This window comes from Dendropsophus ebraccatus, chromosome 11 (genome assembly GCF_027789765.1).
Source record: "Dendropsophus ebraccatus isolate aDenEbr1 chromosome 11, aDenEbr1.pat, whole genome shotgun sequence".
NCBI lineage: Eukaryota > Metazoa > Chordata > Amphibia > Anura > Hylidae > Dendropsophus > Dendropsophus ebraccatus.
In genome coordinates, this window is record NC_091464.1 from 38,032,693 (window position 1) to 38,057,166 (window position 24,474).

At 40.7% G+C, this 24,474-nt stretch overlaps 1 protein-coding gene across 1 annotated transcript in view; it reads right to left on the minus strand.

The window, feature by feature from the left end:
* Positions 1 to 24,012, minus strand: part of ADGRG2 (adhesion G protein-coupled receptor G2) — a 102,742-nt gene extending 78,730 nt beyond the window's left edge. The window contains exons 1-2 of the mRNA XM_069946218.1: positions 23,722 to 24,012; positions 4,021 to 4,136 (exon numbers count right to left, since the gene is read on the minus strand). Coding sequence (XP_069802319.1) covers positions 4,021 to 4,135 — 115 coding nt within the window. The 5' untranslated portion in view covers position 4,136; positions 23,722 to 24,012. The remainder of the gene's footprint in view (positions 1 to 4,020; positions 4,137 to 23,721) is intronic.
* Between the last annotated feature and the right edge of the window lie 462 nt (positions 24,013 to 24,474).

Below are 24,474 nucleotides of genomic sequence, written 5' to 3' on the forward strand. Positions count from 1 at the left end.
AGGTGGGGGTGGGGAGGGGTGATCTGTCACATCCACACATGGACATGTCCTATTTTTTTCGCGGTGCGGGTCGCGGCACGGATGATTTCAATGGGCTCTAAAATTGTCCGTGGTTGCGGATCTGCAACCACGGACAATTTCACGGGACGTGTGAATAAGGCCTAAGATGCAAAAACACGGAACATTAACTGCATATAAATAGTGGTGAAACAAAAGAGTGATAAGAACAAGCTACTGCTAAGCATCGTTCTAGGTTCTACTTTGTTTTGGCAACCAATGAATAGCGGCCGCACAAAACTGAAAACCGATTAGAATCCCGGCTGGAGCGTTTACTATGTGTGTATGCTCAGGCCAGGGTCCCATTCATGCACATGCAACGTACGTATAAATCACGGCCGTTGTTGCAAATTGTAACAATAGCCGTTATTTATACAAAACATACATTGTGTGAACATGGCCTAAATGAAAAGAACTGATGATAATCCTCAAATATATTCTTTACATGGTGAACACCACACTGGAAATCTAGGTAGTTCATATATATATATATATATATATATATATATATATATATATACTGCACTATACTGTTAGCACTAAATCTATAGATGTCTGGTGCTACACATCTGTGCTGGAACCATAACAATACAAACCTAGTTTGTTGCCGTTACATATTAGAGATGTCACTGCAGTACGCAGTGTGTGTAGTCATTTGCGTGATGGTTATGTCATTGACATATTTCAAAATCAAGTTCCCTTTGTACTAAATGTCACAATTTGCTAGAGGCTCCTGGACTGCAAAGATAAACCTGTAATAGGGCTTCCCATCTACCTCAGCCTACTTAGAATTTTAGTGTTGTCCTATGTAGTAGAGGGGCATTTGGGAACCAATGCCCAGTGTATCTGCCACCTCTGCACTTCTGCTTTTGGTGATCACATAAACTAATGCTACGTTTACACGGAGCGATAATTCGCCCAATCGTACGAGTAACGATTTCTAAGTAACGGCTTTCTGGCATCAGCTATCTGCATATTGTTTTATGTGAACCGATGTAAAACATGTGCACCACAAGTGGAGACTGGCAGCTCGTTTTTACAGAGCCCTATAGAAATTTCTTCAAATACGTTAAGTCAAAGAGTCATTCATACATTCGTACAACTTCACAGATCTCGAAATTGTAGACCGATGCATTTATTTTCATTTGCCATAGCTGGATCCAAAAGCCGCAAAGTAATCGAATGCTATAATTTCCTATAAAAATGTGATTCTTGGACTTTATCCAAGGGATGACAAATTCTAATTAAACATAAAAGTTCCAGTTCTTTACAAATATTTTCAGAAAAACATACTGCAATTAAGTATCTATTTATTATCTTTATAAAAACATCTTCTAATGTAAAAGATGCCATGAAACAGACGTCACCTAGCATCTGCTCAGTGTTATAGATTATCTATGGACTATTTTATATGGGACATCTACAATACCTAATGTATGGTAAATAATTTTTTGTAAAGATGACTTTCACCCCATTTATACCACACACGTACTGTTTATTTACTTGTGTTTTTTTGAAAGGTAGTTTCTAAACAGGGTGTAACAGGATGTCTACCAGTTGCATCATGTCGCTGCTGTAGTATGTGTTACAAAAAACAGAACAGGATCCATCCACATCTAGTGCCATTCTAGTGATTACTGGGGGTCTTTAGAGATCAGTGGCCCCTGACTAATCACTATGGGGGGAGATTTATAAAGACTGGCATCACTAAAAGGCGAATGCCTCTTAGTAAATATGGCAGGACCTGTGTCTGCCACATGCCACTGGTGTAGATTTCTGCCATGGTTTAGGCCTGTTTCCAGACGAAACCTTGGCCCTTGAAACTTTCTCCTCATCCTGATGCCACTACATCCAGATCCAGATAGCCCCCTTGTTATTGCTGTGATCCGGGTAGCCCCCTTGTTATTGCTGTGATCCGGATAGCCCCCTTGTTATTGCTGTGATCCGGATAGCCCCCTTGTTATTGATGTGACCTGGGAAACCTCCTTGTTATTGCTGTGATCTTGAGAACCTCCTTGCTATTGCTGTGATCTGGCAAATCCTCATTATTGCTTTGATCTGGGGAATCCCCTTGTTACTGCTGTGATCTGGAGAACCCCTTTGTTATTGCTGTGATCTGGAGAACCCCTTTGTTATTGCTGTGATCTGGAGAACCCCTTGTTATTGCTGTGATTTTTGTGATCCGGCAAATACTCATTATTGCTGTAATCTGGGGAACCCCCTTTGTTATTGCTGTGATTTGTGGAATTCTTTTGTTATTGCTGTAATCTCGGGAATCCTCCTGTTATTGCTGTGATCAGGGGAACCCCTTCATTATCGCTGTAATCTGGGAAACCTCCTTGCTATTGCTGTGATCTGGGGAGACCCACTTTTATTGCTGTGATCTGGTGAACCCTCTTGTTATTGCTGTGATCTGGTGAACCCTCTTGTTATTGCTGTGATCTGGTGAGTCCTCTTGTTATTGCTGTGATCTGGTGAACCCTCTTGTTATTGCTGTGATCTGGTGAACCCTCTTGTTATTGCTGTGATCTGGTGAACCCTCTTGTTATTGCTGTGATCTGGTGAACCCTCTTGTTATTGCTGTGATCTGGTGAACCCTCTTGTTATTGCTGTGATCTGGTGAACCCTCTTGTTATTGCTGTGATCTGGTGAACCCTCTTGTTATTGCTGTGATCTGGTGAGTCCTCTTGTTATTGCTGTGACTTGGGGAACCCTTGATCAAGGCTCAGGGAACTCTTAAGGCCCTATTCCACCAACAGATCTGACGACAGATTATCTGCCAAAGATTTGAAGCCAAACCCAGGAACAGACTATAAACAGAGAACAGGTCATAAAGGAAAGACTGGATTTCTCCTCTTTTCAAATCCATTCCTGGGTTTGGCTCAAAATCTTTGGCAAATAATCTGTCGTCAGATCTGTTGGTGGAATAGGGCCTGTAGTTTCCTGGGAACTCTGGCAAGTATTTAGAAACCAGTTGATGCATACAGGTGTGGTCACTGATCAGAATAGGACGTCATTCTGAGCATACTGTACTACAATAGCTGGAGCTTTACACTAAAAGCAGCCACATTCCTTTGTTAGTCACATATTTTGAAATATACTTTCTATTGTCCCTGACAGAGTAGTGTCATGCTTACCTCTGTTCCTTCTTTATATACAGACACCAACTATACAGTGCACACCTGCTGGCATGCACAAACAGGTGTGTATTTATAGGTAGGTGACAGGGCAAGGAAGTAGATGCTTTCTGTAGGCTAGATGATCTTTTTACCTAATAAAACTAAAAACTACTTGTGGTGACTATCATTTTTATAAAGAAAGTTGTGACGCAAACATAACCAAAAATGTATTACAAAGCTGTGTCCTGTACTAATGCTGAATGTGATTGAAGTCGTACTCTGGTAAAAGATTAATTGAGAGACTGGACAAAGTTCAAGAAGATATTGATTAAGTGGCGTGCCGCACCTAAACTCCTCTAGACTCCCCTTCAGAGTACAGCATGGTGCATTCTTTACATGGGTGTATACAGAAAAGATTTCTTATTTCTAGGCACAGATTTGTATGTCAGGAAAAAATTAACATACAAAAATAACAATAATCAACTGTGATAGTGATGAGGGTCCTGACCATGTTCTCTTATCATATCTAGTATTCTTTATGTTAAAGGGGTTATCCAGTGCTACAAAAACATGGCCACTTTCTTTCAGAGACAACACGACTCTTGTCTCCAGTTCAGGTGCTGCTTGCAATTAAGTTCCATTCACTTCAATGGAATTGAGTAGCAAAACCCCGCCCAAGCTGGAGACAAGAGTGGGGTTGTCTTTGAAAGAAAGTGGCCATGTTTTCGTAGCCCCTTTAAGTCTTTCTCCCATTTTTACAGAATGAGTCCTGTCTTTGTTAATGGTGGGAGATAGCCTTCAGACACACACGGAAAACCCTGACTTGGGAGTTTGCATCTCTTACCTATTTCTGGGATAGTCAGAATACACATGAATATACATATCGGCTGAATATCCTTTAACTTCACGGGACGATGGTTTGTTTTGCTGATTGCCGCACTCATACCACGGAGCAACATCCTGAAAACACATATCAGACATTAGTTATCATTGCTGTCAATCATTAGAGAAATATTGTACAGACAGTATTCAGAACATCTGGCTGAGAAGGAAAGATAACATTCTGGGCATAGTATTCATCACATGGGTATCTCAAGTGTTCAGTAAAGCACACAGAGGCTGGGGCTGAAAAAATAACAGACGTGAATAGCTTGCTAGACGCCTGATATAGCCGTACATGTTTGCTACAAAGATGAAATGAAGCCATTAGGCAGCAGCAGATGTACATGTACTGTATGTAACATATATCTACTACCTTACCTGTATATTATGGTGCTTTCTTTAAAGCAATGTACCATCAATTTTTCAGACCCCAAGTGTGACCATATCCTCTCCCCTCCGTGACACAGCTCCATTGATTCTAATGGAGCCGCATCCCAGAGGGGAAGGGGTTTTAACAGGCCTGCCCCCAGTACTCAGAGTAGAGCTGGTGCTCGGGAAAAGACTGCCACCAAGCCCAAGAACCTGGTGATATTTCAAAAAAGGACTGCGTTGAGCGGCTAAGGTAAAAACAAAAACATAAAAACTATGTACCTGATGGTACATTCGCTTTAATGCCCCATGGTTTCTGTTCATGTACATTCTCAGTAATGCTGTGTATACAGGCTCTTCTGGATGTGGAGCAGGAAAGCTGTAATGTGTGCCCAGAACAATCTGCTGTATTCCACCTGCTGCTCCAGCTCTCTGCTGCCACCCCTGTCTGAGACAGGGTCTGTCCAGAACAGCAGCAAATTACCATAGAAAACCATTCCTGCTCTGGACAGTTCCTGTCTCAGACAGGAATGGCAGCAGAGAGCACTGTGTCAGACTGGAAAGAATACACCCCTTCCTGCAGGACATACAGCAGCTGATAAGTACTGTAAAATATTTTTAAATACAAGTAAATTAGTCAGTGCTTTGGCTAGTAAGGCTAGCAAGCACCAGCAGATACTACTGCACAGAGTCACATATGACCACAAAGTGCCGATATTATCCTCAAAAGCACCAACCAAATAAAACCACATAGTTGTGGTCCACATTTTTGGCACCTCTGAATATTAAAGGGGTATTCTGCTGAAAAAAAATGTGACAGCATTAAGGGGTGACACAAGCCCTCACTGTTCACAGTGTTTGCTGTTATTAGTTTACTTGCATTATGTTTCTCTTTAATTATGACTTCGATAACAATTTCAGACTACATTTTGTTAGGGGTCAAGGCAGACATCCAAGTGATTGCAATCGGTTCACTTAAAGGGTTTTTTGGGCCAAATCACCCTATGGCCAGGAATAGGAGAAAAAAAAACTGACCCCTCTGCTCACCTCCCATTTAGTGCTGCAGTGACTCCAGAGTCCTGAGTGGAAGTGCTGAGGTGACACCTCGTACACTCATACAATGACTGGCCTCAGTGTTCATTTGGAGATGGGCAGATGGGCGACTATGGTATTTTTCTGCCTTCCTATATTCCCTGTCATCAGTCATTTTAGATCAAGTCTGGAAAACTCCTTTAATTTTTCTTGCAACTGTTCTAATTTTTTAATGCATTTATATGTAATATTGAATTGGGCAAGAAGAATATTATACATACTTTACTGTTTAATTAACCTTAATAAACCAGTTCTTACCCATTTAATTAGAATTGTTCTGTGTAAGACTATGTGAGTGCTTACAATGGATTTGGGCATGTCCTTGATCTCTTTTTATGCCCATTATATCTTATGTTTTTTTTGTCTATTGGGTGTATTCAACGCTGCGTAATAAGATCAACAGAACTGAGCAGGGAAGTAGACGATTAATAAAAGAGATAAGCTTAGCTGGAGAGCTAGAATAAAGATTTCGGAAGACTCCCACGATGGGTGTCATCACCAGCCACTGTTCCTCTATAGTCCTGACAATGAGTTTCTCTAACAGGGTGTTTTGTTCTTTAAAGAGAGAATCTCAACAGGTCAGGTTCACACAGAGCCCAGAATGCTGGCGGTGAATGAGACATTGGGTTTCCTCTAATAAACATTGTCTACTTAGAAAGGGGAGAGTAAATGAAAGGTTTATTATATCCCTCTTGTAAGAACCACTTGATTATTGATATCAAGCATAATGAAAGACTTAGGTAACCCTGTTATTAACCTGTGCAATACACAAGATGCTTTAACCATATTTTCTATTATCTATAGAGGGATGGAAAAAAGCAGGCCATATAATTACAGCATTATGTGACCTTCAAAAAAATTCAAAAGTGGTAATTTACTGGTCCTTATTACGGACAAATTATGGAACCATCATTTAGGTCAGCAAAACAATGAATGTATATAGGTTTTAGTCTGGGCGCGGCTTCCACTCGGCTACAAGAGTTCTTTTTATTACAAGATGCTGATACATAGTCATTTTATCTATCTGTATTTTCTAACTGTAGATTTTTTTTATCATATATTTTTGTACATTACTATGGGGGCAGCTAGCTAGGGACAAGGGGAACCTGTAATCTAGAAATGACTTGTATGGGGGAATTTGTTAGGGCCCTATTACACAAGGCGATTATCTGCTGAATCAGGCAGATATCGCCCAGTGTAATAAAGACAACGATCAGCTGAAGAGCCAAATGATTAATTGTTGCCCCAATTTTTGCCCCAAATTAAAAAATCATGTTTGTTTTCTTTTCAGTCTGACACAGTGCTCTCTGCTGACATCTCTGGCCGAGACAGGAACTGTCCAGAGCAGGAGAGGTTTTCTATGGGGATTTGCTACTCCTCTGCACAGTTCTTGTCTTGGACAGAGATGGCAGCAGAGAGCACTGTGTCAGACTGAAAAGAAAACACCACTTCCTGCAGGACATACAGTGGCTGATAAGTATGGGAAGACTTGAGATTTTTCAATAGGAGCAAATGACAAATCTATATAACTTTCTGAAACCAGTTGATTTGAAAGAATTTCTTTTTTTTTACTGGATAAACCCTTTAAATAGCCAGGGTGAAAACTACTCAATTTCTGGATGGTGTCAATATATAGCTCTTAGGGGCAGACTGTACAGTTCCTTCCCTGCAACAAGATAATTGTATTTTCTTTTCTCCTTACAGCAAATTTATTTAGGTATCTCTGAAAATAAGCAGTACATTGTGCATAGAAATGAAAACCAGGGGGATATGGTGTTATAGTAGCATATGAAATGTCCAAGTTTATTCTCAATGATGGGAAGCAGGGCTTACTGTACACTCTGGCTATACATAGAAATGACAGGAAATGTAAGGGTTATGTTCCTACTACATCACAATGAGTAGACTACCGATACTACCTGGATACATCATAGCACAAACATATGTATGTTATCATATGATTCATATAAGGGTAAGACAGTGTAATCTTTTTTTTTTTTTTGTTCTGTAAAACAAATACCATTTTTTGAAAAGAAATGGCTATAGTGTGTATACAAAGTGTATCCTTTTCAGCATTATATCAAGCTGGATCAAACACTGGCTGCAGCATACAGACTTAGGCTATGTTCTCACAACATATACTTTCGTAAAATCACAGCCGTTGTACAACTGCCATAATTATTACGAAAATATACGTTACATAGCTTCCTATGGGATCCCGGCCAGAGCGTATACACATAGTATACGCTCAGGCCGGGATCCCTCGCAGCGCCTGTAGTACCAGCCACCATGATCTTTTCAGAGACTGGCCAGCCGGTCTCATATGATGTGTGCAAATGGCCTCACCCTGCATGAAGAAACAATGTTTAATGGCTCCTGATATATACCATTGTAACAGAGTTCAAATAAATCTGTTATTTGCAATTTACATTCCACACCAATGACATTGTTAGATAGCTATTACTTCAAGGAGACGCATGGTATCTTTCATATGTCAATCTGTGCTTTAATATGTCAGAAAAGTCATTTTATTTTCTGGTGCAAAAAAGTCTTTCCCAAGCTCCTGAAGTGCTGAAGGCTGTAACCGTTTCTTGTTACCCCTAAATCCCCTACACGATTGTCAGTCAGATGGAAGCCAAGCCCTGTTTCCTGCACAGGAACAAGATTTGGAAGCAGGGATAGAGCTAGGAGGGGGAGCGAGGAGACGTCACAGACCTCAGCACTTCAAGGGCTTTGGAATACCTCTTTCACTATTTGCCTCAGAAAATAAAAGTATTTTTCTATGTTACGGAAGCACAGATGGATATATGAATGGTCCCACGTGTCTCCTTGCCCCTAACAGTTGTCTTATAGTGTGAATTCCAGGTGACATTCACTTTAGGGTGCCAATATACCTTCAACAGCCATCAGCTGAACAATCTCTGACAGCCATTTGTCCCGATTCCCCCATAAACACGCAGACTTGTCTTGGCCAGGTGTCATGCTCTTTCAATGTGGAGAGGAGAGAAAGCCTCAGCTGCCTGTAGCAACTTCAGTAACATAAAAGTATCAGATGTTGGAATTTAACGTACTCAATCCTTTCCTTCCTTGATATCATTTGTATCTGAGAGGCCCAGATATACATCAGACAATTGGCTGGTTCTCTGGCATTTGGCAGGTTTGGCCCAGGTAGTCCCGCCCCCTGTGCACCAAACTGCCTCATTAGAATATGGATTAAACTACAAAGTGCACGGAAACAGTGTGGAGGATGAAAGTAAGAAACATCCTCAGTGTCCTGTGTGCTATAGGGATATATCAGTAAGTTAGATTCGTCTAACCTGCTGATACTTTCCTCCCAAAGGGGTGTTCCAGTTTCAGCAACTGTTATTTTTAAAATAATGAAAATTTATACCATTTTCCAATGTTTTCTTTTTTAGTTCTTTGTTAGTGCTACATGCTTTTTATTATAAGGTTTAGCACAATTCACTGCTTCAAATAAATAAAAATCAATGGTACTTCTCAGTTATTAAGTCATTTAGTAAATTTGGCAATAACTCCTCAGCAAAGTGCAAGGTCAGAATTAGTTTTTTTTTTACTACTTCAACTTTTTACTCTTATTTTTATGAATGTACAAAAATTCCCATGAGCATTAGTACGGCAGCACAATTATTTCTTGTACTTGACAGCCATTTTGGCAAGTTTTATAAGAATACCAAGTCATTGCAGGACACGACACGATTGCAGGACACGATTAAAACTTCCAGCATTTCATGTGGCACATGGGCTTTATCGCTGCACACACACTAGCAGGACCAATGGCACAATGAAGAACAAACACACTTTTCTACAAACAAGCCAACAATTAGCTGTTGACCAAATGACCTCACTTTCCTGAATACATTTACAGCCAAAGGAGACTACAGAAAAAAACAAGTATGAAATCACTTAAATGTAAGGAGGGAGACATCCGACAGGAAAGTAAGGTCAAATCCTGCCTTATTTTGATATTAAATATGAGTTTGGCTGGGTTCACACTAGCATACGTTTAACGGATCCGTTTTTTTTAACAGACAAAAGAAATAGGGTCAGCAACGTTTTTTTTGTCCGTAAAAAAAAAAGGATCCGTTTTGATCCGTTTTTTTTTATAATGGAAGTCAATGGAAAAAACGGATAAAAACGGATGCACACAAATGCATCCGATTTTGCAATCCATTTTTCATCTGGGTTTTTTTTTTTCAAAAAATGGATGGGAAAAAAAACTAATCGCAAAAACGAAGTGTGAACCCAGCCTTTCTAACGTCCATAGACTAAATGATATGGGAAGCTCTGGGCAGCAAAACAGTTTCCCTTCAGGATATGTGGTGTTACATGGCATCCATTCAAAGAATTGGCCACTATATTTTTTGCACATATGAACTACCACACAAACACACAATTATTGGTCCAACTAAAGGGTCCTTGCATATAGATGATTGGCTCTTATAATGGAAAGCTGTATTCTAGTGTAAAAAGACATTAAGTACTGTACCCCAAAATGTTATCAATAAAAACTAAACCTCATCTTGCAAATAAAAGGCTGATAAGGTTCCGTCGATGGTTTAAAGGGGTTCTCTGCAAAGTTCAAATCAACTAGTGCCAGAGCAGTAGCAAATTTCCATTGCAAACCTTTCCTGCTCTGAACAGTTCCTGAGATGGAAAGAGGTGGCAGCAGAGAGCACTGTGTCTCACTGGAGAGAATACACCACTTCCTGCAGTGCATACGCTTTTAAAGCGACTCTGTACCCACAATCTGACCCCCCCCCAAACCGCTTGTACCTTCGGATAGCTGCTTTTAATCCAAGATCTGTTCTGGGGTCCGTTCGGCAGGTGATGCAGTTATTGTCCTAAAAAACAACTTGAAGCCCCGTGTCCAACGGGAGTATCTGTGCCCGAACTTTGCACCACCCCCCCATCCCTCCATCCCTACCCTCTTCATCATTAGGAATGCCACTGGAACAATTTCTCCTGTCTGAACATTGCACAGGTGCCTTAACGATCCAGCCCATGTTTAGTATTCACACAGCTGATGAATAGGAGACAATCTGCCTAGAGCATTCCTAATGATGAGGAGGGCGGGGAGGAGGGACAGAGAGGTTGTGCCAGCCTAATGCATAAACAATCTAAGCCCCGGCTGCTGGGCACAGGGCTGCCAGTTTAAAAGTTATTTTTTAGGACAATAACTGCATCACCTGCAAAACGGACCCCAGGACAGATCTTGGATTAAAAGCAGCTATCCGAAGGTACAAGTGGTTTGGGGGGGGGGGGGGGGAGATTGTGGGTACAGAGTCGCTTTAATAGTGTTTTTATGGCTGTTTCTCCATTTCATACTCCCAAATACATTATTCACACCCAAAAATCATATTGATGGGAAAATGATAAGACAGTGTTAAAAAGAAGAATGAAAAAAGTACAAAACAGCTGTGTCCTTTAGTGGTGAAGCAGGGATTTTTAGAAGCACACATGACTTATAGAACAATGTGACCGACTGAAAGGCAAAGGGAAGGTTATCAAGTGATTAAACTGAAAATCAATGCGCCCATTTATCTCTAGTTTACCTTTGTGCCTTACATACTAGAAAAACGAAACTTCCGTATTGCACCGATAAGGAGCATTTCTTTGAGAAACTATGTACATAATGACTGCACATAAAGGGAAGGAGGGACATTATGGATTCTACAGTGTTATTCAGGTTATTCTGGAATAGTTTAAAACTAAAACCTTTGAAAGAATGGAAAGAAGAGAATGCAAAAATATTTTTTTTTTAAATGGGCACTGTCACTAAAAATAAGTTTGGACATGTGATCAGACGTGTCAAAAGTTATTGAAGAGAGTAGGTCTTACTGCTGGAGCCCACTCATTATAAGATATAGCCAGGGAAAGCGCATGGCAGTCCATCAATAAATTCTTATAGACTTCTATGGCCCAGCTGACGGGATTGCATCGCGCCGCTGCAATTTCTCCTTGGCTATATATTCTGATCAAAACGGGGCTCAATAGACCCAATCTGATCAATAACTTTTGGCATGTTTGATCACTTGTCAAAAGTTACGTTTAGTAACAGGTACACCATGTTCACATATTGTCTTTTTTAGTAAAATAATGGCCATTATTTTCAGTCTTCAATGATTTCCATTGTAGTCTATGGAAACAATGGCCATTGTTTGCAGCAGCCGTCAAATTAATGTTCGAGACATTTATTGGTGGCTGTTATTTAAGGAACAGACGTTATTTTAAGTTGTAAAAAAAAAATTACCGTCCTTTCACCGTCTTTTTAACAAATTTGACGGACCTTTAATAATAGTCGCAACCAAAAGGGTGTTGAACATGGCCATCATTTATTCTAAACTGAAATAATGTGGCAACAGCCGTCATAGCAATAATGGTCACGAAATATGTTAAATAATAGCCATTATTTTGAGTATCAAATAACGGGCGTTGAAAATTGTTGGGTGAACATGGCCTAAGGCTTTTTTGTCTGTTTGACCGTCATTTTGAGGCCATTATTTCAAAAGACGGGCAAATAAAGACAGTGTATGAACAGAGCCTAAATGTTAAACTGTACATCTATCAGGAAAAAAAAAATTATATTCAAGTGCAGTATTGGTTGTTTCTTGAAAATTGTAAACTGTACATCTAACCCTGTCCAATCTCAGGTAAGAGTGCCAACCTGTCTGACTACTGTACACAATATAGAAAGCAGGACACTACAGCTTAACAGGTGGAAGCCTCAACTTTCCCGTTCAGGATGATTTCTGAGTGTCAGTTCCCTTGGTTTACCGAAAAAATCTGCAAGGGCCTACATAGATTGTAGATTAGAATTTTTGTGATATATGAACTGTACACAAGCTGATATATTAGGATTCATATTAGTTACCCTAAACCTCATGTAATAAAATTCATATAATAAAACAGGGAAGAGGAAGAAGAAGAAGATGGTCAGGGTAACATTTATAATTCTTGTAGAGTTAGAACCCTGCGCACACCGCCTGGGTGGTTTCTTAGTACAAGCTCTATTCAACTCTCCTCTAGAAGCAATGCTCAGAATATGTCTGTATGTATGCAGTGTGATGGAACTCACAGAAGAAAACTATATCCAAAAATCAAAGTGCTGTTTAAGTGTACCACCCCATTACAGTTCTGTTTCTACATAATGACATAATGTCTGGGCAAATCTGGTACGAGAAAGGTTAGAGGCAAGAATCACCATATCATCATTATTGGATAGTGCTATTCTAATGGAGGCTCTCCTTTTTACATTGCGGTTACATATATCTCCTACAAATACCCCTACTATATCTCCGGATAAGAGGCAAGATAAGTTCTACCATTTACAGGGAAATAGAAAAAAATGTTAGTTTTTTTTCCCCCATAAACACTGCAGCATTTATCCTCAGGTTGTGTGTAGTACTGAAACTCAGTTTCTTTCACTATAATGAGTGTGGGCTGCAATACCACAAACAAACTGAGGACAAGAGTGGCACTATTGCTGGAAGAAGGCAGCCATGATTTTCTAGCCCCGGAAAACCCATTTAAGGGCCCTTTACACTGGTCAATTATTGAAAAGCAAGTCAATTATTGCCCTGTGTGCTCTTAGACGTGGCAGTAATAGCGTGTGACTGCCACGTGCATTAAGTATTACACAACACCCGGAGTTGCTGTGTGAAATCCATAAAAAGGGGACCAGCATACGGACTGAAGATGTCAAGATTGTATATACCTTGGGGATATTCTATAGGATATTAGCAGGTTACTTGGAACTGGATCTTGGAGAAGTTCACATAGTGCGGTCAGCTTGCATTACTGTTACTGCAATTTCAGTAAACTTACACCGGTCGCATGTTATTATAGTTTTTGCAGTAAGAAAAAAAATGTCTGACAGCCCCCTGTGAACATACTGCAACGGTTTTCTAACAGATGCATAAAAATCATAAGTATGAAGTATACTATGCTGATGTATAAACTAGGAAATGGCCACAATAATGTGACTTATCTATGTTGAAAGTAAAATGAGATTTAAAAAAAATCACCAAAAATTCCTATAAAGTATGTATAGCATAAAAACTTAATTCAAACAATAGGAATTTTTTTAATGACACATTGTAGACGCTGCGCTTTAGATATTAGTTCAAATACTTATACTTTTTTTCACCAGATCTGTAGTATGTGTCCACTCTTAAAGGGGTTATCCAGGCTTAGGAAAACCCGGCCACACAAAACCTGGAGACAGGGGTGGTGCTGTTTTTGCAAGAAAGAAGCTAAGCTTTCCCTAATCCTGGATAACCCCCAGACCAAGCATCATCTTTCTAATTGTTCTTAATACAGATAATAACCGGTCACATATAATATTACATGTAAAGGCAGATGTAGAAAAGAAGACTTGAGATGAAATTACAGTATATTAGATCATAGAGAAGAGTTTATACACATGTAAGTATGTTTTAATGGTACAGAGCAGTATCTAATATCATAGCTTTATAGTTGTAAACTGATTTAGTCTCCCAGGTCTATACCATAATGCAACGCCAGTTGTCAGGGAAAAGAGGGATTGAGTCCATTAGAATTCAATAAATTACTCTTAGAGGAGTCCTACAGAGGTGTCTTATTCCTTTCTCTCCTAAAACTAACAGCAAAGAGGGAAGAAATTGTTTAAATTGCATAACATAAGCGATATGATATAAATACTTGTGACTTACCCACCTCCAGAACTTCCTCCCACATAAAAATGTGTAAATTAGATTTCTGCTAAATCTCTCGTCCTATATTCTCTAAAATGGGAAGGATGTAAGTAACAGGTCATTCCGAGGTTTGCCTCTGTGTAGTTCTCGGGACATTACTGGTTTAGGGGAACTATTAAGCTTGTCCTGAGAAAATATCAGGAAATCCTTGTTCTGTGCTACTTAAAAGGAACATGCTATGATTCACTGTATTGTACAACATTAAGACGTATTTTGTAGCTAATCCATCATGTCCCCTCAAGGCTGTAATTAACTTGTGATTATTTTGAGCACTCTGATTAAGATATTAGAAGGTTAAAGGGATTTTTTTTTTGGGGGGGGGGGGGGGGAAATGCATTTCTGTTATATACTTCCATTTGCTAAAAGTAAAAATGTCTCTATACTCACCTCCACTGATCCCCCACTGATGCTGCTGTGGCTGCGGTCAAGTCTTCTAGACCCTGCTCCGATCCTCTTCCAACTCCTTTCGATGATGTTTCATTCGTGCTCAGCCAATCACTGGATAAAGGATCACAGCAGGGACAAGAAGACATAACAGCACCAGTAGTGAGAGACCAGTAGAGGTGAGTATATGGGCATTTTCATTTTAAGTTCCAATAAATGAATAATGGTGGTTTTACATGGAACGATTTATCATTCGAATTTGCACGATAACGATCAAATTTGAACGATAATCGTACGTGTAAACGCAGCAAACGATGAAACGACGAGCGAGAAATCGTTCATTTTAATCTTTCAACAAGTTCTCAAATCGTCGTTGATTGTTCGCAAAAAATTTGCAGATTGTTCCATGTAAACAGTCTTTAAACAATTTTACCTATGTGTGAGATAGGCTTAAGCGATCGCAAAACGATCGCATACTGATTTTTCCGTACGATGTATCGTTCCGTCTAAACGCTGATCGTTATAAAAAAAACATTGTTCATTCAAAATGGTTAATTATCGCTCTGTGTAAAACCACCATAAGTCACTAGTAATAATATTTGGCTAATCATTAGTAAGCAAATAATGGATGTTACGTGTTTACTAGACAAGTGACTTTTGTTTCCAAGTGAGTGCTCTCAGCTGTTTCTCATTTCCAGTGTCGAACTCGCCTCGTGGGCTCCCTCGAACTTGAGCCCACGAGGGAAAATGATATGTCAATATACATATAATATGTGCAGGTCGACTTTCAATTACATCCTAAGTGCGCTACAGGTCACACCGGGAATAATTTTTTATGTGTTTGTGAGCAAATTCCCATTAAAAACTATTTTGATGAAAAAGGAAATTGCTTCCTATTCAGGAATGGAAATAAGCATCACTGTTACCAATTATTCAGCACTGAATCATCTGAAAATCCACTTTCACTCCAATGTGAGGATGAAAAACGCCAATATGTAAAAGCAGGCAATATGGCACAACCCAGAGTCTCCAAGCTACTGGCGATAAACCAGGCGAGCAGCTTCATAGTTTATATAACAGATTCAACAAACGAAAATAGGATATGTGAGAAATGTACAGTATCCTATGTATCCTATATATCTGATTAACGCACAAGAATAACAGAGGAAATATTGGCTACAAAACACTGAAACCTTTCTGAAGTATTGTACATGACATGATGAGCAGCGTGGGCCTGAAAACTGATACAATTCATTGGAAGGATCAAAGAGACCAATGTTGCTTTACTTCTCCTAGAGCATTAACATGTTACCAGTTAGTTATTATGACCATTATACATTTTAGTTATAGACTTAAAGGAACCCATCACAATGAAATTCTACCTAAGCTATCGGCATCATGTTATAGAGCAGAACAAGCTGAGCGGATTAATAAATATCTTTATGGGAAAAGATTTAGTATAACTTACGTAATTTATTGATGGAAATCTTTGATGGTGCCATGCTAAGGAGTCCAGTCCATTAATTTCCACCGCCCACTGGATCTTTTACCACTAAGATATATATCAATCTGCTCAGTTCTTTCTGCTCTATAACATGATGTTGATAGATTAGATGGCATTGTCTTAGTGATAGGTTTCCTTTAAGCCCCTATCAAACATCACTATTATACTATCAGCAATTATGAATTTATGAGAAATAACAATTATGAAATAGAGGAAAGTATAGTACCCATTGATTTCAATACACCCTTTTACATATTTGTAGTTGCTACGTATCCGTAAAAGGGCCATGGTCACCTAATTTTGCTAATTCAGTATGGGTCTCTCATCCACCAATTGAGAAACTATTGGGTCTGACTTTCAAGTGGGCCAATTTGAGCCAATGGGCCAAAATTTTGTGGATTGCCAGAGATGATGAATCATAGGTGCCAATGATCCTTGTCCTGGTAAATATTTTCTGTCTCCCCTTTAGGTCTCAGTAGAGCATACCACTCCCTCTTGCATGCTACTTGAAGCGTTCTCTAAGGGCCCTATTCCACAGTAACGATAATCGGCCGGATCGGCCCCATTTGGCCCGATTCGGCCGATTATCGTTCGGTGAAATAGAGAGAACGATTAGCCGATGATCGTGTCATCGGCTGATCGTTCATTTAGGGCCAGACCTAAAATCATTGTTCCCCCACCGGGCATCGCTACGGTTGAATATGAATAACGGTGCGTGGTGGGCGACCGACGATTTGACAGCAGCAGCATCATACATTACCTGTCCAGGCTTCTCCATGCTGTCTTCATCCCCGGGTCCCGCGCTCTATCTTCTGAATGGCCGGTCAGCTGACGGAGCGCTCAGCCAATCACAGGCCGGGACAGCCGCAGCCTGTGATTGGCTGAGTGTGGCCTGTCAGCTGACCGGCCATTCAGAAGATAGAGCTCGCGGGACCCGGGGATGAAGACATCGCGGAGAAGACCTGCAGGTAATGTATTACTGCTGCTGCAAGGGCTGCAAGGACATCAGTAACGATGTCCTTGCAGCCCTCACTCAACGATCATCGGGCCGTGGAATAGGCCCAGTAAGCGAGCGGCAATCTAGCAGATCGCCGCTCGTTTACATCGTTGATAGGGCCCTCTTCGGCCCGTGGAATAGGACCCTAACAGTATCAGCTTCATTCTTAAAGGTGGATACAGATAAACAAGATATACTGTCCCTTGGGGATGCTTTTTCTCAGGGCCAGGGGATAGTCGCTATTCCACCTCAGCAGACTGTTTCCTGCCATGGGTTTTCTGTGGTAATGGACTGGTCAGTCCCTCTCTCTTAATAACGTTCAGGAAGCACAGGCTAGTCTTTTGGTAAACCTAAGGCCTATATTGTTGGTATTTAGGTCCGTTATAAACTCTGTGAAAAGAGATTCAGTGCCTGTCCATAAGATCATACCATTGTCTATAAAGCGACCCCAATAAAGGATTGACTTGTGATATTTTTGTAGGGAATCCCCAAATAGGATTATATCTTCCCACCAGCCCAGGAACAAATTGGGGTAACGCTGTGCCCCTGAGCTGGTGGTAGGTACGTGACATAAAGGTGAAATAGCTTTTTGGTCAACACATATATTTTAATAGTTGTAGGATGAACTACTTGTGCATTTTTTGGAAGAACCAACATACAAACTCACTCATCACCATGGAAGATGTGGAAAGCATTAAAACAATGGGGTACATTTACTAAGGAGTTTAATATGTCCAACCTTTCTGATAAGGATTGGTGTATATTTTGTTCCAATATCTTGTGACTGATTTATTAAAATGTAGCACTGCCATGGTGAATGTATCTAAGGAAAAAGTCGCTAAAATGCAAAAATTGGGCAAGCATATTCGCCTGGTACTGAAGCTCTCCCGGCAGCTGTGCGTCTCCGAGCTTCTCGAGTGCGCTTGGCTGCCTGGGAGAGCTTCAGGGACCATCCCGTCAGGTCTCCCGTCATGTTCCCATTGCAGGCAGCATAATGCAGAGACACTGGATGGGAAACGCGTGGCTGCTGGGAATGAGTGACAGGTGAGTTCAATCATATGTTTTTTAAAACAGTCGCCGCATACAGTGTGGGTCTATACAATCTATACGACCTCTAGAGAAGACATGCAGATATCTTCACCACTCTTAAAGAGGATGTACCACCTGGTACATCCTCTTTAACCTGAACCCACTGATCGAACGGCGCCGGCTCGGGAAAGCCGGTGCCGCGGTCCGTTTTTCGGACCGAGGCCCCGTTCCCATGCACGGGAACCGGCCGGTGCTCAAGCCGCGTCATACAGGGGAGGGAATTTCCTCCCACTGGGGGCGGGCGGGCCGGCCTCCAGTGCTTGAGCACCGGCCGGTTCCCGTGCATAGAACGGCGGCATGCACGGGAACGGGGCCTCGGTCCGAAAAACGGTTCAATAGGTGGGTTCAGAGTAAAGAGTATATACCAGGTGGTACATCCTCTTTAATACTTCTCTTATATCATTCTATTGTATTCAACTGCATACCCTATTGATAAGGCATGGGGTGAACAGTGCCTTACATAAAAGAACTTGAAAATCTCAGCATATGATAGAAGAGCAGGTAGAGATGATTTCATAAACTAGACTCAATCTGGAACAGTTGGCAACAATTATGAGACTTGAATAGAAGATATTATAGGCCTAGAAGAGATTTCCCTGCAGAAGTTGAAGTGTACCACTGGAACGCCTGAGGCCTATTATATGTATTTCCATGGAAACTCCACAGTTCGCTGTTAAACATAAAAAGCAGGTTTCTGGTTTCCTTTAGAGGGCCAAAATGAAACAATTATAAAGCCATGCATCAGGTAGTAGACATATGAGAATACCATGTTGGGTGGTGGCCACAGAAACCTCGTGTGACTCACGGTAATAAAGAATTATTTTTGATGGAGAACATGGAAATACCTTTTAGGTGAGTCACATGTTTAATGGATGTGCTTAAAAAAACACTTTTTACTGAATTAAATCTCAGCTGTGATCTCATATCAGAAACATCACTAATAGTAAGTATTACATCTTACGGTAGAGTTCGGATGTAATCTCTGTTCAATATCGCTGCAGTGCCACCACAGCGGAGGATAAAACATTACACAGGGGCCGCTGATCACTTGGTTGTCTGAGCAATGTAGGGCAGGACAGAGCCTCCATTCTCAATAGTGACCCCTCTATCAGAAACCCCTTAAAGCGAAACTGGTGACACCGCTGGGTCAACATCAATATAATCACAGCCACTGTAATGACTTTTTAGATGGGCCAATGGGCTCTAGATAATGAGCGCCAATCTCAGTGATCAGCTTTCATTTGATGAGACTCTGTCAATTATTCCACCAGGCCACAAAAATGAGGCCAAGTGGCCTTTGAAATTCAACATTGTCAGCCACACATCACCTGTTAACACTCAATAAAACCTTTTACAGAGTTTATTGATTTCTGAAAAATGCCATTTAAATGACAGTTTCCCTTTAAGTGAATGGGCCACCTGAATTGATCAATCTAACTACCATCAGAATGTTTTGTGTGTGCACCACAACTTCTGCACATAAGGAAAGGAGGGGGGTGGGGGTAGCAGAGGGGACCTGCCCATCTGGCATTTGCCAAAAACTGCAGATAGTCCTTCTGGCCCTTAAGAGCACCCTTATCCAGATAGAAAATAGAGCAGTTATACAAAATAACAAATTATTCCACTACACTCTTTGTTTGCAGTAGTTTTCATGAGAACCTTCACGTCACTTTTTACACCCCAGTCTTTTGGGGGATCCTAATTTATTTGTCTTGTATATAAAATATTCATTGCAAGCAGCAGGTAGATCAGTAACCGTATATCCTTTTTTTTTTATATGGGATTGGGGTTGTTTTGGCAGCAAAGGCATGGATTTGTGCAATAAATCTACTGCATGTGAATGTAGCCATATAATTTACACTTATTGGGCGGTTTATTATAATCAGGAGGACATTATATGTAAAGTGGTAATTACAATATTATTTACATCTAAGTACTTGAACTACAAAGGTGAACGTAAAACCATTCAACAACTATCAGTGTCAAAAGGGCAGTCTCACAAGTATCATAGCTTAATGTACAAAACATAGGAACTGATTACTATACATAATTCACATCATTATATATTACATACAATATTACATATTTCATCATCAGGATTGCATTATCATTGTTTCAGTGGATTTGCCATTGGTTATATCTTGCAGTAGTTTTATTTTTCAGGATGAGCATAATATCTTCTAGTTATTCTATGTGACACAAAGGCACTATAGGAGGACCCCTGGGGGAATGTGGTAGGTGAGTATGGGTTAGTTATTATGTTCTCAGCAACCCCAGCAATATATTTAAAAAAAAATCTGCATGTCCGGAGTACCCCTTTAAAGGGTTTCTGAAAGTCATGTAGATTTGTAATTTATTTCTATTTAAAAATCTCAAGTCTTCCCATACTTTTCAGCTGCTGTATGTCCTGCAGGAAATTTTGTTTTCTTTTCAGTCTGACACACTGCTCTCTGCTGACATCTCTGGCCAAGACAGAAACTGTCCAGAACAGGAGAGGTTTTTTATGTTGATTTGTTACTGCTTTGGACAGTCCCTGTCTCGGCCAGAGATGTCAGCATAGAGCACTGTGTCAGACTGAAAAGAAAACAGCATTTCCTGCAGGACATACAGCAACTGATAAGTATGGGAAGACTTGAGATTTTTAAATAGAAGTAAATTACAAATCTATATAAATTTCTGAAACCATTGATTCGAAAGAAAAATATTTTTGCTGGATAACCCCTTTAAGTACAATACATAACTATAAATGATAAGATCTCGCTGACTTTGAACATAGGACAGGGTGTCTGTAAACAAGGCTCTGGTGTGAGAGCACAGACTTTTTTTTCACACAGATTGATAAATCAGTCAGATTCATTGATTGCCTTGAGTAGAAGTTAGATTTTACAGCAGACTTGATGTAGAAATTTAGAAATGTTGATGGGGCTAAATCCTCGGTGGATCTGTTGCGGTCACGTCTGTCAGCCCCGGATTCCTGCAAGGAAGATTTAATGTCGCCATGTGTACAGGGGATATGTGTGGAAAGTCTGCTGGATTGGCTGCTCAGCAAGATGTTCAAGGTCCTAATACAGAGATATTATTATAGCTCTATCCATGTGCTGGGGTTCATTATATTTGCCCCACTGGCCATTTTGTCTCAGAAAAGAGGTTGTAAAGTCGCTGGGTCCTCACAGCAGCACAGAGAACTGGTGACTTCTTATTAGTGATCTTAGCGCAGCACTAGTTAGATCCTCTGTGCTGCTGTGAAGACCCTGTGATCAACAGAACATTAAATCCTCTATGCTGCTGGTAGGATACTGACATCACCAATTATCAGCGTCTTAACACCAGTCAGGATACTACATCTGTTCTGCTGCTGTAAGATCATAGCAAAACATAGCTCCATCTTCTCCTTCCGTTGGCACCACCCGATATCACTAATACCGTGTGTGGTAGTGGAAGAGATCAGGATAGGAGGAGATGGAGCAGCTTCATACACATATAATAGCATGATACTATTGCTTTGTGTACATACAGAACTTATTTAAAAGATATGTAGGGCTGTGGCAATGATGGGGAGGGATCTGGCAGGGTTGGTGTTTTGTGCTGTTTGATGACCTTGTACTGAGTTATATTTAAATCAAATTTACAATTATGCTAAAAAATTAAATTGTGAGACCCCCAAAGGCAAATGAATGACATCTATGTGATTAATCACTATTGGAAACCCCCCATAAGGTCTGCTGTTCTGGAGATGCTATGACCCAGTTGTCTGGCTGTCACAATTTAGCGCTTCACATTTCCTGCTTCCAACCCATCAACTTCAAGATCTGACTATTCACTTACTGCCTTATGTATCCCATCCTGTAACAGATGTCATTGTCATCAGATCACCTGTCAGTGGTTCACATATCGCAGCTGGTCAGTACATAGATAGATAGATAGATAGATAGATAGGAAATAGATAGATAGGAGATAGATAGACAGACAGATAGGAGATAGATAGATAGATTTATAGATAGATAGATAGATAGATAGATAGATAGATAGATAGATAGATAGATAGATAGATAGGAAATAGATAGATATTAGATAGATAGATAGTAGGGATGGTCCGAACCTACTGAGGTTCGGGTTCGTATGAACCCGAACACTCGGCATCAGATTCCCGCTGTCTGCCCGCTCCGTGGAGTGGGTGGATACAGCGGGAGGACCACCTGGAAAACTGGGATACAGCCTATGGTTATGGCTGTATCCCAGTTTTCCAAGCGGTCCTCCCGCTGTATCCACCCTCTCCAGGGAGCGGGCAGACAGCGGGAATAATTTCCGAGGGTTCGGGTTCGTATGAACTCGACCCGAACCAGGTTCGGATCATCCCTAATAGATAGATAGATAGACAGGAGATAGATAGATACTTTTTGTGGCATAGACACTGACGTTGGCACATTTGCTGTATTAATAAAGCATCTGGCTGCCATAATTTTCCATGCTTACCCCAATCTGCCAGTTCTTACTTTGGGCTATGACCGAACTTGTCCCAGACATGCCCCTAATCCGTAACACAAGATTCAGCACACAAATAAAGTAAACTTATTGAACAACATTTGTTTGACGTGTGCCAATAGTATTTGTGTTAACGTATAGTAGTTCTGGTAATGTGTAGTAATTGTGCTAACGTATAGTAATTGTGCTAATGTATAGTATGTGTGCTAATGTATAGTATGTGTGGCTAACGTATAGTACTTGTGCTAATGTATAATACTTGTGGCAACATATAGTAATTGTGCTAAAGTATAGTAATTGTGCTAACGTATAGTGCTTGTACTAATGTATAGTACTTGTACTAACGTATAGTACTTGTGCTAATGTATACTTGTGGCAACATATAGTAATTGTGCTAAGGTATAGTGCTTGTACTAATGTATAGTGCTTGTACTAATGTATAGTAATTGTGCTACATATGGTGTTTGTGCTAACGTACAGTACTTGCACCAATTTTTGTGCAACATTAGACATTTTGTCACAGGGAATAAACCCTTTCTAGAAGCATGCCCCTCAGTCGTATTTTGTATGTGATATGAACCTTTTTTTTTCCTTTAATGTCTCTGCAGTGAAATATTATAACACTATTGATATGTTGAATTGTCTTGGAGAACACATTAAACCCCACTCTCCAGCCTTGCCATGATGACTGTGGCACATAAATGTTTTTGCCCGTTCTCCTTTCCACCTGCATCCTTCTGAAATCCCCTGGAATGTAGATAGAGCCATGATGTGTCAGAGTTTCCTCAATGTGTTTTATAAGCTCGGCTTCACTAAAGGCGTCTAATAGTAAATGTAAAACACTGACACTTGTACACAGTAAGAGTTGGTCTATCTGCATTCCATCATAAAAGAACAAATATCCTTATATCACAAAGACCAACTCAGCTCTGCTACATCTGCAGCAACACATGTTATATAATACTACGGATAGTCTGTCGTTACAGCACTAACCTGCTTGTGTAGACGTCCCTTGTCCCTGCCGGTCAGAGCATTCCTTCGGTTTCCATCCACTGCCGTCAGCTCAGGGGCTGTAATAGAGCAGGTACAGTCAGTGACTACTTTCCCCCGCAGCGTGTAGCTGTGTGAGTGCTGGGGCTGCTGTGAGGTGACATCACTGGGGTGTAAGCTGGGCACAGTCCTACTTGTCCTGATTGTGAGTTACTTTCCCGGCCAGCATTGAGCAGGTCTTCAGATAAGTCTGTCCCTGTGTGACTCTGTGAGTGCAGAGAGTGTCTCTATTACTTGCCCATACAGCACTCACACTCCAGCGGAGAGGAGGGGGTAGGGTGTGTCTATCACTGCTGCCTCATCCACTTCACTCATTCTATCACAGCTGCCTGCCATAGGGAGTCGGTGTCAGTGTCGGTACAGCAGAGGGCACCCTGGTCCCCGGTCCCCTGTGGACTATACTGAATTTGGTTTCTTATGTGTCCTTATATCTTACTGATTTTGTTTCTTTTTCATCAATTTCTTATCCTTATGTTTTACTGGTCTCTGCTTGGGCAGAATATGTTTTGAGGATTAAATACATTGAACTACAATGTCCTGCAGTCAATATAGTATAAAACAGCCTTAAAATCAGGGCTGTGGAGTTTAAAAACTGCAGCTCCAACTCCTGTATTTTATCAGGGACCGACTCCGACTCCTGCTCCTTCATAAATGGCCGGTCATATACCAGGGGAGTTATTTATCACACTGGCTCAG